Below are 16,900 nucleotides of genomic sequence, written 5' to 3'. Positions count from 1 at the left end.
TATCATTTCCTCTACCCTAGAGTTAAGGCCTCAGTGTCATCTGCTTTTCCTTAGGCCTCTGCCACATCAGCCATCAGGAGACAGCCACTCAGGCTGGGGAAACATGGCCATCGCTGCTTCCTTCAGTGGGTGACATTGAAGGCTGGTCCAACTGCTACAGACGCACCATTGCAGAGATGGCTCGTTCCCCTTTGAACCAGGTTGGCTTTACCTGGCATGCACATACCCCAGCTATGGACATGCTGCTCTGAGTGACCTTGTCCTGCCTGGGGCCAAATTTTAAGTCTGGCCAGGGCCACAGAAGGCCAAGTCCCTTGGGTTTCAATCCTGGCTACTTTCTTCACTTGAACATAAAGCACAGGCCACCAACCTCACTCACTGCCGCTCATTGTACATCAGTTCTACCCTAGAGGTAGGGCCCCAGTACCATCTGCTTTTCCTCAGACCTCTGCTCCTTCAGCCATCAGGGGGCAGCCACTCAGGCTGTTGGAATCTGGCCATCCCTGCTTCCTTGAGCGGGTGAGGTTGGTGGCTGCTCCACCTGCTCCAGGGGAACCCTTGCAGAGGTGGCTGGTTGCTCTTTGAGCCAACTTGGCCTTGCCTGGCATGTACAGACCTCAGGTACCAAAGTGCTGCTCTGAGTGAGCTTGTCCTGCCTGAGGCCAAATTCTAACTCTGGTCAGGGCCACAGAAGGCCTAGGCCCCTGGGTGGAAATCCTTTCTGCTTTCTGCACTTGAATACAAAGTCCTCCACAAGAGGCCTGTGGTCTGCTTCTTGGCAAAGAAGAAGCCCACAGTGCCATCTGAGCACTGAGGAATTGACTGGAGCCCTAAAGTCAGCGCATATCCTGCTCCTGAGCCTGTTGCTCTTTTTCTTAATATGACTCCATTTGTAAGACAATTGTAGCACTGAGGCTTGTGCATGCCAGGCAAGGCCAAGCTGGCTCAAAGAGCAACCAGCCACCTCTGCAAGAGTGTGCCAGGAGCAGGTAGACCAGCCACCAACCTCACTCACTGCCGCTCCTGTACCTCATTTCTTCTACCCTAGAGGTAAGGCCTCAGTGTCATCTGTTTTTCCTCAAGCCTCTGCTAAATCAGTCATCAGGTGGCAGTCACTCAGGCTGTTGGGATCCGGTTATCCCTACTTCCTTGAGTGGGTGAGGTTGGTGGCTAGTGCAACTACTCCAGGCGCACCCTTGCAGAGGTGGCTGGTTGCTCTTTGAGCCAGCATGGCCTTGCATTGCATGCACATGCCCCAGCTGCTCCAAGTGATCTTGTCCTGCCTGAGGCCAAATTTTAAATCTGCCCAGGGCCACAGAAGGCACAGTCCTCAAGTCTCTGCTCCATCAGCACCTGCTCCGGGTGCACCCTTGCAGAGGTGGGTGGATGCTCTTTGAGCCAGCTTGGCCTTGCCTGGCATGCACAGACCGTAGGTACCAATGTGCTGCTCTGAGTCAGCTTGTTCTGCCTGTGGTCATATTCACAGTCTGGTCAGGGCCACAGAATTCCTAGTCCCCTGGATTGCAATCCTGGCTGCTTTCTGCACTTGAACATAAAGTCCTCCTCAAAATGGCCCATGGACTGCCTCTTGGCAACAAAGAAGCCCACAGTGCCATCTGAGCCCTGAGGAATTGACTGGAGTCTTAAAGGCAGCACACACCCCGCTCTACAGCTTGCTGCTCATTTCCTCTAAATGGCTCCATTTGTAAGACAATTGTTGCACTGAGGCTTGTGCATGCCTGGCAAGGACAAGCTGGCTCAAAAGCAACCAGCCAACTCTACAAGGGTGTGCCAGGAGCCTCAGGCCTCTGCTCCATCAGCCATCAGGTGGCAGCCACTCAGTCTGTTGAAATCTGGCCTTCCCTGCTTTCTTGAGTGGGTGCGGTTGGTGGCTGCTCCACCTGCTCCGGGCACTCCCTTGCAGAGGTGGCTGGTTGCTCTTTGAGCCAGCTTGGACTTCCCTGGCAGGCACAGGCCCAAGAATCCAACACTGATCCATGTGAGCTTGTCCTGCGTGGGGCCAAATTCTAAGTCTGGCCATCCCTGCTTCCTTCAGTGGGTGGGGTTGAAGGCTGGTCCAACTGCTACAGGAGCTCCTTTGCAGAGGTGGCAGGTGGCCCTTTGAGCCAGCTTGGCCTTGCCTGGCATGCACAGATTCCAGGTACCGACATGTTGCTCCGAGTGAGCTTGACCTGCCTTGGGCCAAATTCTAAGTCTGGCCAGGGCCACAGAAGGCCGAGTCTCTTGGGTTTAAATCCTGGCTGCTTTCTGCACTTGCACATAAAGTCCTTCTTAAGACGGCCTGTAGTCTGCCTCTTGGCAACAAAGAAGTGCCATCTGAACCCTGAGGAATTGACTGGAACCCTAAAGGCAGTGCATACCCCGATCCTGAGCCTGCTGCTCATTTCCTCTATGTGGCTCCATGTGTAAGACAGTTGTTGCACTGAGGCTTGTGCATGCCAGGCAAGGTCAAGCTGGCTCAAAGGGCAACCAGCCACGTCTGCAAGTGTGTGCCAGGAGCCGGTGGACCAGCCACCAATCTCACTCGCTGCCGGTCAGGGTACATCACTTCTTCTACCTGAGAAGTAAGGCCTCAGTGCCATCTGCTTTTCCTCGGGCCTCTGCTCCATCAGCCATCAGGCGGCAGCCACTCAGGCTGTTGGAATCTGGCCATCCCTGCTTCCTTCAGTAGGTGAGGTTGGTGGCTGGTCCACTGGTCCAGGTGCACCCTTGCAGAGGTGGTTGTTTCCCCTTTGAGCCAGCTTGGCCTTGCCTGGCATGCACAGACCCCAGCTACTGACATTCTGCTCTGAGTGAGCTAGTCCTGCATGGGGCCAAATTGAAAGTCTGGCCAAGGCCACAGAAAGCCGAGTCCCCTGGGTGGAAATCCTGGCAGCTTTCTTCACTTCAACATAAAGTCCTCCTCAAGAGGGCCTGCGGTCTCCCTATTTGCAATCAAGAAGCCTGCAGTGCCATCTGAGCCCTGAGGAATTGACTGGAGCCCTAAAGGCAGCCCACACCCTGCTCCTGAGCTTGCTACTCGTTTGCTCTATATGGCTCCATTTGTAAGCCAATTGTTGCACGGAGGTTTGTGCATACCAGGCAAGGCCAAGCTGGCTCAAAGTAACCAGCCACCTCTGCAAGGCTGTGCCAGGAGCCAGTGGACGAGCAACCAACCTCATTCACTGCCGCTCATGATACATCAGTTCTACCCTAGATGTAGGGCCCCAGTGCCATCTGCTTTTCCTCAGGCCTCTGCTCCATCAGCCATCAGGTGGCAGCCACACAGTCTGTTGGAATCTGGCCATCCCTGCTTCCTTGAGTGAGTGAGGTTGGTGGCTGCTCCACCTGCTCCAGGGGTACCCTTGCAGAGGGGGCTGGTTGCTCTTTGAGCAAACTTGGCCTTGCCTGGCATGCACAGACCTCAGGTACCAAAGTGCTGCTCTGAGTGAGTTTGTCCTGCCTGAGGCCAAATTCTAAGCCTGGCCAGGGCCACAGAAGGCCTAGGCCCCTGGGCGGAAATCCTGGCTGCTTTCTGCACTTGAACATAAAGTCCTCCTCAAGACGGCCTCTGGTCTGCCTCCTGGCAATGAAGAAGCCCGCAGTGCCATCTGAGCCCTGAGGAATTGACTGGAGCCTAAAGGCAGCCCACACGCGGCTCCTGAGCCTGCTGCTCTTTTCCTCAATATGACGCCATTTGTAAGACAATTGTTGCACTGAGGCTTGTGCATGCCAGGCAAGGCCAAGCTGGCTCAAAGAGCAACCAGCCACCTCTGCAAGAGTGCCTCTGGAGCAGTTGGAGCAGCCACCAACTTCACTCACTATCGCTCATGGTACATCAGTTCTACCCTAGAGTTAGGGCCCCAGTGCCATCTACTTTTCCTCAGGCCTCTGCTCCATCAGCCATCAGGTGGCAGCCACTCAGTATGTTGGAATCTGGCCATCCGTGCTTCCTTGAGTGGGTGAGATTGGTGGGTGCTCCACCTGCTCTGAGCGCACCCTTGCAGAGTTGGCTGGCTGCTCTTTGAGCCAGCTTGGCCTTGCCTGGCATGCACAGGCCCCAGAAACAGACACTGCTGCATGTGAGCTTGTCCTGCATGGGTCCAATTTCTAAGTCTGGCCATCCCTGCTTCCTTAAATGGGTGACGTTGAAGGCTGGTCCAACTGCTACAGGCGCACCCTTGCAGAGGTGGCTGGTTGCTCTTTGAGTCAGCTTGGCCTCGCTTGGCATGCACAGACCCCAGCTACGGACATTCTGCTCCGAGTGAGCTTGTACTGCCTTGGGCCAAATTCTAAGTCTGGCTAGGGCCACAGAAGACCGAGTCCTTTGGGTTCAAATCCTGGCTGCTTTCTGCACTTGAACATAAAGTGTTCCTCAAGATGGCCTGTGGTCTCCCTATTTGCAACCAAGAAGCCCGCAGTGACATCTGTGCCATGAAGAATTGACTGGAACCCTAAAGGCAGCGCACACCCTGTTCCTGAGCCTGCTGCTCATTTCCTCTATAAGGCTCCATGTGTAAGACAATTGTTGCACTGAGGCTTGTGCATGCCAGGCAAGGCCAAACTGGCTGAAAGAGCACCCAGCTACCTCTGTAAGGGTGTGCCAGGAGCCGGTGGACCAGCCACCAACCTTACTCGATGCCGCTCATGGTACATCAGTTCTACCCTAGAGGTAAGGCCCCAGAGCCATCTGCTTTTCCTTATGCCTCTGTTCAACCAGACATCAGGTGGCAGTCACTCAGTCTGTTGGAAACTGGCCATCCCTGCTTCCTTGAGTGGGTGAGGTTGGTGGCTGCTACACCTGCTCTGGGCGCACCCTTGCAGAGGTGGCTGGTTGCTCTTTGAGCCAGCTTGGCCTTGTCTGGCATGCACAGACCACAGGTACCAAAGTACTGCTCCGAGTGAGCTTGTCCTGCTTAGGGCCAAATTCTACGTCTGGCCAGGGTAACAGAAGGCCTAGGCCCCTGGGTGGAAATCCTGGCTGCTTTCTGATCTTGAGAAGAAAGTCCTTCTCAAGACAGCCTGTGGTCTCTCTCTTGGCAACAAAGAAGCCCACAGTGCCATATGAGCCCTGAGGAATTGACTGGATCCCAAAGGCAGCGCACACCCTGCTCCTGAGCCTGCTGCTCCTTTCCTCTATGTGGCTCCATGTGTAAGACAGTTGTTGCACTGAGGCTTGTGCATGCCAGGCAAGGCCAAGCTGGCTCAAAAAGCAACCAACCACCTCTGCAAGGGTGTGCCAGGAGCTGGTGGACCAGCCACCAACCTCACTCACTGCCGCTTATAGTACATCAGTTCTACCCTAGACGTAGGGCCCCAGTGCCATCTGCTTCTCCTCAGGCCTCAGCTCCATCAGCCATCAGGTGGCAGCCAGTCTGGCTGTTGAAACCATCTCTGCTTCCTTGAGTGGGTGAGGTCAGTGGCTGTTCTACCTGTTCCAGCTCACCTTTGCAGATGTGGCTGCTTGCTCCTTGAGCCAGTTTGGCTTTGCCTGGCATGCATAGACCACAGCTACCACCATGCTACTCTGAGTGAGCTTGTCCTGCCTCGGGTCAAATTCTAAATCTGGCCAGGGGCACAGAAGGCCGAGTCCACTGGGTGGAACTCCTGCCTGCTTTCTGCACTTGAACATAAAGTCCTCCTCAAGATGGCCTGTGGTCTCCCTCTTTGAAACGAAGAAGCCCACAGTGCCATCTGAGCCCTGAGGAATGGACTGGAACCCTGAAGGCAGCGCACACCCTGCTCCTGATCCTGCTGCTGCTTTTCTCTGTGTGGCTCCATTTGAAGCACAGTTGTTGCACTGCAGCTTGTGCATGCCAGGCAAGGCCAACCTGGCTCAAAGAGCAACCAGCCATGTCTGCAGGGATCCGCCCAGAGCAGGTGGACCACTCGTCAACCTGACCCACTCAGGGAAGCCGGGAATGCGTGTTGTACCATGCATTTCACTGCAACTACCTTTCTCTGCAGTTGGTGACCTAGGTTTTCTTCTATAGGTTTTTTATGGTTTTAGGTCTTGCATTTAACTCTTTAATCCATCTTAATATAATTTTTGTATTAAGTGTAAGGGAATAGCCCAGTTTCAGTTTTCTGCATACGGCTAGCCAGTTTTCCCAACACCATTTATTGATAGGGAATCCTTTCCCTTTGCTTGTTTTTGTCAGGTTTGTTAAAGATCAGAGAGTTTTAGTTGTGTGGTGTCATTTCTGAGGTCTCTGTTCTGTTCCATTGGTCCATATATCTGGATTGGTATGAGTACCATGCTCTTTTGGTTACTGTAGCCTTGTAGAATAGTTTGAAGTCAGGTACTGTGATGCCTCCAGCTTTGTGCTTTTTGCTTAGGATTCTGTTGGCTGTGTGGGCTCTTTGCTGGTTCCATATGAAATTTAAAGCAGTTTTTCTAATTCTTTGAAGAAAGTCAGTGGTAGCTTGATGGGAATAGCACTGAATCTATAAATTACTTTAGGTGGTATGGCACTCAGGCACAGAAATGCCCTTGAGTAGGGCAATACCATTCAGGACATAGGCATGGACAAAGTCTTCATCACTAGAACACCAAAAGCAATGGCAACCAAAGCCAAAATTGACAAATGGGATCTAATTAAACTACAGTGTCTGCAGAGCAAAAGAAACAATCATCAGAGTGAACAGGCAACCCACAGGATGAGAGAAATTTATTGCAATCTCTCCATCTGACCAAGGGCTAATATACATAATCTACAAAGAACTTAAACAAATTTACAAGAGAAATACAAAGAACCCCATCAAAAAGTGGGCAAAGATATGAACAGACACTTCCCAAAGAAGACATTTATGCAACCAACGAACATGTGAAGCAAAGCACATTACCACTGGTCGTTAGAGAAATGGAAAGTAAAATCACAATGAGATACAATCTCATGCCAGTTGGAATGGCCATCATTAAAAAATCGGGAAGCAATAGATGTTGGAGAGGATGTGGAGAAAGAGGAACACTTTTACACTGTTGGTGGGAGTATAAATTAGTTCAACAATTGTGGAAGACAGTGTGATGATTCCTCAAGGATCTATAACTAGAAATAGCATTTGACCCAGCAATCCCATTACTGGGTATATACCCCCCAAAATATAAATCATTCTAATATAAAGACACATGCACACGTATGTTTATTGAGGCACTGTTGACAACAGCACAGACTGGAACCAACCCAAATTCCCATCAAGGATAGATTTGATAAAGAAAATGTGGCATATATGCACCATGGTGTACTATGCAGCCACAATAATGGATGAGTTCATATCCTTTGCAGGGACATGGATGAAGCTGGAAACCATCATTCTCAGCAAACTAACACAAAAAACAGAAAACCAAACACCACACCTTCTCACTCATAAGTGGGAGTTGAACAATGGGAACACATGGACACAGGAAGGGGAACACCACACACCAGTGCCTGTCAGGGTGGGGAGCTAGGAGAGGGATAGCATTACCAGAAATTCATAATGTAGATCACGGACTGATGGATGCAGCAAGCCAGCATGGCATGTGTATACCCATAAAACAATCCTGCATGTTCTGCACATATACCACAGAACTTAAAGTATAATTTTAAAAAAAGGAAATTTGCTTTTAAGTAAACTTTTAATCATAGAACTTTAAAAAAAAATCCTTTTGAATCTTTTACTACCACATCATAGCTTGGACAAACTGCTGATATTTCAAAAGTAACACAAACATCAAACAGAAAGAACTAGACTTAGGAATCAAACTCAGGTTTCCGTAGTTAACAAGCAGAATCTTAACACTGGGTCACCAAGACTACTCCTTCAGCCTGGCCTTGGCTAGCAAAAGATGGCCTTGTTATGTAGGTGAGCCCACTTATGTACAAACAAAAAAAATAAAAATAAAATATTTTCTGATAACTGGAATTTTTTTTTTCATTTTTGCAGCCACAGGGCTTTTAGCCAATTCAGATGCCTTGCTCTGCACAATTTGGAACATTCCCTTGGATTTGACCAAGTCAGGAAGAGATGGGAGAAAAGTGAAACAACAACAATAAAACCCCAAACACAAACACAAAGAATTGAGCAAAACAAACAAATGCACCATTTATATGATTACTGAGTGTTCTCATGGTAAGGAGAAATTAAAAGTAGCTGGTGGATAATCTTAAATTTTAGTCATTAGAAAAAATTTTAAGACAAAAGTCTAATTCAGTTACTTACCTGGAAATAAGGCTCAGGCTGGTGATCGTTCTCTGCCATCTGAGAAGCTGGAAAAATCTGACACTCACCTTTCCTGTCAGAAGCAAGCCGAAACTCAGGAAAGGAGGTGCCTGCTCTCCATCGCCATGGAAGCAGGAAAACTTGCCTTCGTTGTTGGAAATTAGTAAAACTTCAGAAAAGGACTTGTACAGCAAAATCAACTTTAGATCTCAACCAAATTTTGGGAGATCAGGAACTCTCTGCAGGGGAGAACTCCCCAACCTCAGCAAATTATCCTATTGGTTTGGGCAATAAAGATAGCCCAGGTTGGTATCAATCAATAATGAGATTTATCAAAGGTCAGGACCACCTTTGTAATCTCCTTCTTTTTTTTCTTTTCTTTGAGACGGAGTCTCGCTCAGTCACCCAGGCTGGACTGCAGTGGCGCGATCCCAGCTCACTGCAAGCTCCGACTCCCAGGTTCATGCCATTCTCCTGCCTCAGCCTCCCCAGTAGCTGGGACTACAGGCACCCGCCACCGTGCCCGGCTAATTTTTTGTATTTTTAGTAGAGACGGGGTTTCACCGTCTTAGCCAGGATGGTCTCGATCTCCTGACCTCGAGATCTGCCCACTTCGGCCTCCCAAAGTGCTGGGATTACAGGCGTGAGCCACTGCGCCCGGCCCTCTGTCTTTTTTTATCTTTATTGCTATAGTCCGTTTGGTCAGGAACTAGGAGTGCAACACTTGCTTTTTTCTGTTTTCCATTTGCTTGAAATATTTTTCTCCATTCTTTTATTTTGAGCTTATGTATGGCACTGCATGCAAGATGGGTTTCTTGAAGACAGCATACTCAAATGGGTCTTGGTTCTTTATCCAGCTTGCCCCCGTGTCTTTCAAGTGGAGCATTTAGCCCATTTCCATTTAAGGTTAATCATGGTGTGTGTGGATTTGATCCTGTCGTCATGCTGTCAGCTGGTTATTTTGCAGACTTGTGTATGTGGTTGGTTTTTGGCATCACTGGACTGTGTACTTCAGTGCGTTTTTGTACTGGATGGTGATGGTTTTTTCTTTCCATATTTAGTGCTTCCTTCAGGAGCTCTTGTAAGATAGATCTGGTGATAATGAATTCCCTCAGCATTTGTTTGTCTGAAAAGGATCTTATTTCTTCTTCACTTATGATGCTTCATTTTACTGGACATGAAATTCTGGGTTGAAATTTCTTTTCTTTAAGAAGTTGAATATCTTTTCTGGTTTGTCAGGTTTCAGCTGAGAGGTCTGCTAAGTCTGATGGAATTCCCTTTGTAGGTGACCTTGCCTTTCTCCTCAGCTGCCTTTAACGTACTATTTTTTTCATTTTGACCTTGGAAAATCTGATGACTGTGTGTCTTGGGGATGATCTTCCCGTGACATATCTTACTGAGGTTCTCTGGATTTCCTGAATTTGATTGTTGGCTGTCTGGTTAGGTTGGGGATATTCTCATGAATGATATTCTGAAGTACGTTTTCCAAGTTGGTTCCATTCTCCTCATCCCTTTCAGGTACATTAATTCGTCACAGATTTGGTCATTTATATCATCCCATATTTCTCGGATATTTTGTTCATTGCTTTTCATTCTTTTTTTTTCCCCATTCTTGTCTGCCTGTTTTATTTCAGAAAGCCAGTTTTCAAGACCTGAGATTCTTTCCTCTGCTTCGTCTGTTCTGCTGGGTGGTTTTGCACATGAGATGGAGCTGGTCAGACCTCTGCCGTCCTTAGTCTGTTTGCCTCTCCCAGGACTCCAGCTTGGGCACACTTGCTTACAGGGCACTCTCGGGTGCTCACACACACTACAATAATTTTCATAATGCCATCACACACAATCACCATGTGACTGCATTATGAAAATTCTTGTAGTGTGATTTACAGCTCTATCAGGTCAGTTATGTTTTTCTCTGTACTGCCTATTTTGTCTGTCATCTCCTGCAGTGTTGTACAATGATTTTTAGCTTCCTTGTATTGGATGACAATGTACTTCTTTCACTCAGTGAACTTTATTCCTACCCATATCCTGATGTTGACAGGGATGGGGTTTTTGGCTCTGTTCCAACCACAGCTTCGTCTTCAGTGGCAGTTGGTGTGGGTTGGGGTGTGTGCTGCACTCCCATGTGCTATCAGGGCAAGTACAGAAAAACCCACCTGTGTAAACACACACAGCAAAGGGATGTGAGAAGTTTCCATATAAAGGGCTGCAGTATGGAGAGGTGATGTGCAGGCTGGTGCATGGCTGTAGGGGCCACCTTGCTGCAGCTCTCCACTAATCAGGCATGGTCCACTGGTACAGAAGCTATGGTGTGTGCACCCGAGAGTGTCCTGTAAGCAGGTGTGGCCTGGCTGGGGTCCTGGGAGAGGCAAGCTGACTAAGGGGTGCTGAGGTCAGACCAGCCTCACCTGATGTGCAAAACTGCCTAGCAGAGATCAGGTCTCAGAGAACTCTCTCAAAAGTGAACCCCAGCACAGCACAACTGCTCTACACAAACATGGCCAGACTTCTTTTTTAAGCAACTCCCCTTTTTAAAGAAGGTAACTCTTAGACCTGATCTGTGCTGGGCAATCTTGCACATGAGACAGGGCTGGTCTGACCGCAGCACTCCTTAAGTGCTGGATAAAGTGTCTCATAAGAGCAAGCAGAGCTAGAGAGATAGCTGTCCCTGCCCTCTGGGCTGCATATCATCTGACTTGTTGCTCTACAACTTTCCTTGTCTCCTGGAGGCTCCACCCGAGAGAGATGTAAGTTAGCAGTTACTTAATGTAATCACCCCAGGATGGAGGGTCTGTGCTGTGAGCCCAAGTCAGGGTTCCCTGTCTGGTGATGAACAGTGCAGGGTGTGTGGTACCTGTGGGAAATGGACTGGTGTGTTCCTTGGGTCAACTGCAGCTTGTTGGAGGTGTGGATATGGCACTTAGGGTCTTTGCTCCCTTGATATTCTGAGGGAAGCAAGGGCAGTTCCACTGCAGAGGCAGCGGCAGAGAGGATTTCAGTTGCTCCTGGAAGCTCAGTCCAGGGAATTGCCAAGTTGCTACAGGCTTGATAGTTCCAGTGGGGGGCTGGCTGGAGACCCTGCCAGGAGGGCCTACCCATTGAGGAGATATGGAAATGGGCACCCACATAACAGTCTGGCCACTTTTCTGTGGGGCTGCTGTGGTATGCTGGGGGTCCACTCCAGTCCCCAATGGCCTCCTATTTTCCAGTGCCTGAAGGTATCAGCAGTGAAGTCTGCAAAAAGGCAAAGATGATAGCCTGTCCCTTCCTCTGGGAGCTCTGCACCTCGGAGGTATGAACCAGTTGCCAATCTGTACACACCTGTAGGATGTGGCTGGAGGCAAGTTGAGAAGTCCTGAACAGTCAGGAGGAACAGGAACAGGGACTTGCTTAAAAAAGAAGTCTGGTCACATTTTTGTAGAGTGGCTATGCTGTGCTGGGGGTTCACTTCAGTCCCTGGTTGCCTCAGACACTCTGAAACTTGAAGACTGAAATGGCTAAGTTGTCCAAACGGCAAAGATGACAGTCTGGTCCTTCCCCTGGAGCTCTGACTCAGGGAGGTCTGAAACCTCTGTCAGCCAGAGAACAGCAGTGAAGGTGGCTGGAGACCCTGGTTGAAAGCCTGCACCCAGTGTTTACAAATGTGGTTGGAGACTGACTTAAACAAGAGTCTGGCCACATTTTTGGAGGGTGGCTGTGCTGCACTGAGACACCACTTCCACCCCTGGTCAGCTTGGGCTCTCCAAAGCCCATGGGCCAGAACGGCTAGGTGCCCAAACAGCAAAGGTGGTGGCGCTCCCCTCTCTCTGGGAACTCTGTCCCAGGAAGGTTTCAAATCTCCGTTGGCCAGGGAACACTGGTGGGGGTAGCTAGAGGCCTCAGGTGGGAGGTCCTGTCCAGTGATGAGGAACAGGATCAGGGCCTGCTTACAGAAGCAGTCTGGCCATGATTTGGTAAAGCAGCTGTGCCGTGCCACAGGATCTCTTCTGCCCTTGATGGGTTTGTAGTCTCCAAAGCCCACACACTAGAATGACTAAGTTGTCTGAACAGGAAAGATGGGGGCCTGCCCCATCTTGTCTCTCAGAATTTATCCTGTGTGATGCAGCTTAATGTTTAGGCTGTTAATTTTGCTGTCAACATTAGAGTTGTTCAGAAAGAATCTCACTGTTATCTTTTAGGTTAGATATATGAGAATTCATTTTTTCCTGTAAATAAACCTGTTCATGTTTGTTCTCTGTAAAGAAGTCTGTTTCATCTATTTGACATTGATCACAGTCATGTAGGGCAGTAGTCAGTCTAAAACGACATGATAGGATTTCCATTTCCAGCGTTTCCTAGCTGTGTCTTACATTCTGCAATTCAGAACTGAGCATTCTCAGCGGTCAAAATGCTAAGCTGTCCACTCTACTGAAATACTGATTTTTGCTAATGCTTCCTCATTCAATTTTACAGCCTTAAGAAGTTTATCATTATTCTCAGTTGTCAAAATGCTAAGCTGTCCACTGTACTGAAATGCTGATTTTTGTTAATGATCCTCCCTTAATTTTACAGCCTTTAGAAGTTTATCTTTCTTTGCTTTCACACTTTCAATTTCCTCCAAAAGTTTCTTTTCCCTTAGCTGGCTCTGCTGTTTTATTTCGTCTACTTCCAGTCTCAGCATGGCAATTTCTTCCTGCAACATGCGATTTTCATGCAAGAGATCTTTTTCTTTCTTATTGGTGAGAGAAACCTAAGTAAACAAAGGGAACTTTTAATTAGCACTCAAGAGAATGACATATCATGATTTCTTCTGAAATTAAAGTATGACATTTATATTTGTATAAGGAAAGAATTCCCATAGTGGATATTTAACTGGAAAAAAGTTGGACAAAACTTCAAATCTAAAAATGTGTAAATTCCAAAAAGTTGAAATACTTATTTAAAGACCATGAAAAATAAGTCACTAGAGGATTTTTAGAATTTCAGAATTGGAAAAGCCTTTCTCTGAATTATAAAAAACCCAAATGCATAAAATATAAGATTAATATGCTTGAGTATATTTTTTAAATTGGGTTTATTCTCTGATATCTAATCTATCAACTACACCATTGTAAGAACCTTAGCTATGCATATATTTGGACAGAAGCAATTTCTTAAAGTTCTTTAAGTTCCTTTTTCTGAAGAAAGTTTTATCAATAGACTACTTTTCTAATATTTTTACAGTCAGTTATAAGAATTGCATTTATTCATAACTGTTTAAGCATTGTACCCTTCCACAATGTACACGTAGGCATCTAAACATTGCACTTCTGTTTTAAAAATCCTGTGTACTTTCCAAAATACATAAAGTTGTCTTTTAAATAAATACACATATTAAAACATTTGAAAATGACTAAAGAAAATACCTCAGAATTCATTTTCTTTTCAGCCACTTCCATCTGCTCTTGTTTACCAGTCAGAATCTCTTCTTGTGATATTCCAGCATTCTTTTCTTCCGAAACTTGCTTCTGGGTATCATTTTGTTCATCACTAGAAGAAATTTTGATTTTCATGAAATACTGGAGGTGTCCCTAAAATGATCTACAGGGCAACATGGTGCCATCAGATGTCATTCACACAATGCATATCTGCACATTAATCCAAGACAAGGCAAAGGGGTCTCACATCTCTTAACCCAGTTCTCCCCAACCATGTTGGCACCAGGGACTGGTTTTGTGGAAGGTAATTTTTCTGTAGACCTGAGTTGGGGGATGGTTGCAGGATGACTCAAGCACATAACATTCATTGTGCATATTATTTCTATTATTACTTATATATAATGAAATAATTACATAGCTCACCATAATGTAGAATCAGTGGGAGCCTCAGCTTGTTTTCCTGCAACTAGATGGTCCCATCTGGGGGTGACAGTAGATGGTGACAGATCATAAAGCATTAGATTCTCATAAGGAGTGAACAACCTAGATACCCTGTGTAAGCAGCTTACAACAGGGTTTGAGTCACACTCCTATGACAATCCAATGCCACCACCGATCTGACAGGAAGAGGAGCTCAGGCAGTAATGTGAGTGACAGAGAGTGGCTTTAAACAGATGTAACTTTGCTTGCTCACCTGCCACTAGCCTCCTGCTCTGTGGTTCAGGTCCTAAGAGTCCAGGGACTGGTACTGGTCCATGGCCTGGGGATTGGGAAGCCCTGTGTTAACCCATACTTTTTATATTTATTTTTGGGAAACACTTTCCACTTATATTCTTGATTCCTCTGTATTTTATAGACAACTTAGAAATTCCTTTTGGAACAAGACAGGGTCTAATATTGTGTTTTTAACATACAACTTTGAATTAATTTTATCTGTGTATGCGACAGAGATGTGAAATAAAGTAATCATTAATCACTTTTGATTTTACTTTTATTTCATGCATGTTAAGAATAAAACTGGGAAGTCCTAGGCAGAGCAATTGGGCAAGAGAAATAAAGGACATCCAAATTGGAAAAAAGAAAGTCAAATTATCTCTTCACCAATGATATGATCTTATCCCTAGAAAACCCTAAAGACTCCTACAAAACACTCCTAGACTTGATAAATGAATTCAGTAAAGTCTCAGAGGCTACAAAATGTACAAATACCAATGAGTAGTACCACTATACACCACCTACAACCAAGTTGCGAGTCACGTCAAGAACCCAGTCCCTTTGACAATGGCTGCAAAAGAGTAAAATACCTATGAAAATATGTAACGAAGGAGGTGAGTCAACTATAAAACGATAACTGGAAAACACCACTGAAGAAAATCAGAGATGACACAAATAAATGAACATACATCCTATGTTCCTGGACTGAAAGCACTGATATTGTGAAAATGATCATAGTGCCCAAAGAAGTCTACAGATCCAATACAATTTCTCTCCAAGTACCAATGTCATTCTTCACAGAGTTATTTTAAAAAGCTGCCATTCATGTAGAACCACAACAGAGCCTGAATAGCAGCACACACACCAAGCAAAAGGAACATACATGTTGGCATCACATGACCTGAAAACTGTAATTATTTTTAATGAGGTAAAATGCATAAGAATATTACTGTTATTGTACAGAGAAGACAGTGAACAAGAAAAGGAATTTAAAAAGAGAATATCACTACCATATACATATATTAACTGACAAAGAGACTAAAACCTCCTACTGGAGTTTATGTTAGGACTTGAACAAAAGCTTCTAGAAATACCAATAACAGAAACAAGGCAATTAATTTTAAGGAATAAATTATGCAAAGAAATATGTATTTTAAAAAATGTAAATAGATCTTCCTGAGAGCTATTATTAACCAATTCATCGTGACCACAATTTTAAAATGAGGTCTAAAATTCTGCAATATAAAATAGTTTCATTTTGAACATAGTTAATTGAAGGCAACTTTTAAACAGAAAATGTTCAGTTAAAGTTGAGTCTAACTTAGGAAAGAAATGACCTGTACCAATGGTAACAAGAAGCCACCCAGAGCCAGTTTGAAATCTAATCAACCAATCAATGACCACTGGTCTTGCTCACCAACCAATACAGATGTGAGCAGCTTGCTTCTGAAATACAGCCAAGCAGCAGCACCTGCTCCATCAGAATAGCCAGTGCCGGACCAGTATTCCTCTTACTATAGGAAGCAAAAAATTTCCAACTCTGTCTTTTTATTTCAAATACCAAAGGTTCATAATCCCTTGAAAAGAATTTGTAAGTCCATTAAATGTGCCACCCCATTTTTTTTTTTTAAAGCAGGTGGCCAGGTGCAGTGGCTCATGCCTGTAATCCTAGCACTTTGAAGGGCCAAAGTGGGTGGATCACCTGAGGTAAAGAGTTCGAGACCAGCCTGCCCAACAAAGTGAAATTAGTAGTCTCTACTAAAAATACACAAATTAGCCAGGTGTGGTGGCATGCCGCTGTAATCCCAGCTCCTCAGGAGACTAAGGCAGGAGAAATACATGAACCCAGGAGGCGGAGGGTGCAGTGAACTGAGACCCCACCACTGCACTCCAGCATGGGCGATAGAGTGAGACTCTATCTCAAAAATCAAATCAAATAAAATACTAGTAAAGTTTGCAATTCCTCTGACTCAGTTTACCATAATTACAATTATGATTACAAATAAAAGAATAAATAATGAATAACCACAATATTAGGCTTTTCTCCCTAAATAAAAAAATTAATATAAAGAATGTAGCTTATTATAAAAAGCCAAAACAATAATTAAAATGCATATAATTACCAGACAAAACTAATAGAATGACCCATGTCAAAATTTTAAAGCGAGAATCAATCAAACAACATACCCAGGATAAACTCCATTCACTCATTTAATAACGATTTATTAGGTAGCTACATCCAATACGCTAGGCCTTTTTCTAGGCAGTGAGGATATAGTAGTGAAAAATAAAATCCTTATTCATGAGAGTGAGATAAACACACAATAACAACAGACAGAGAAGACAAAATATACAGTACGTTAGAGGAGAAAAAACTAAAGCAGGAAAATGAAATGTTTATGTGTTTGATGGGGAGGGTGGTGGGAAAGTTGGGATGGTCAGAAAAGTCTCTGCTGAGAGAGGGGATTTCTTTCTTTCTAATACAAAAAACCTTTTATTTGTATATCAAAGACTCTAAGAAATGATGATATAAGGTTAAGAGTGTTGATGTCAAGATACAAATGGATTTGAAGTTAGAGATGATAAAT

General features: G+C 45.7%; 1 protein-coding gene across 1 annotated transcript in view; it reads right to left on the bottom strand.

The window, feature by feature from the left end:
- Window positions 1-1,330: 1,330 nt before the first annotated feature.
- The window catches only part of LOC139358384 (POTE ankyrin domain family member G-like), a 40,288-nt gene continuing 24,718 nt past the window's right edge, over window positions 1,331-16,900 (bottom strand). The window contains exons 10-14 of the mRNA XM_071078919.1: window positions 13,587-13,710; window positions 11,298-11,400; window positions 11,057-11,171; window positions 8,203-8,275; window positions 1,331-1,468 (exon numbers count right to left, since the gene is read on the bottom strand). Coding sequence (XP_070935020.1) covers window positions 1,331-1,468; window positions 8,203-8,275; window positions 11,057-11,171; window positions 11,298-11,400; window positions 13,587-13,710 — 553 coding nt within the window. The remainder of the gene's footprint in view (window positions 1,469-8,202; window positions 8,276-11,056; window positions 11,172-11,297; window positions 11,401-13,586; window positions 13,711-16,900) is intronic.

The sequence above is a fragment of the Macaca nemestrina genome, chromosome 15 (assembly GCF_043159975.1).
Source record: "Macaca nemestrina isolate mMacNem1 chromosome 15, mMacNem.hap1, whole genome shotgun sequence".
NCBI lineage: Eukaryota > Metazoa > Chordata > Mammalia > Primates > Cercopithecidae > Macaca > Macaca nemestrina.
The sequence above is the reverse complement of the archived record's forward strand: the minus strand, read 5'-3'. Positions and strand labels throughout refer to the sequence as shown.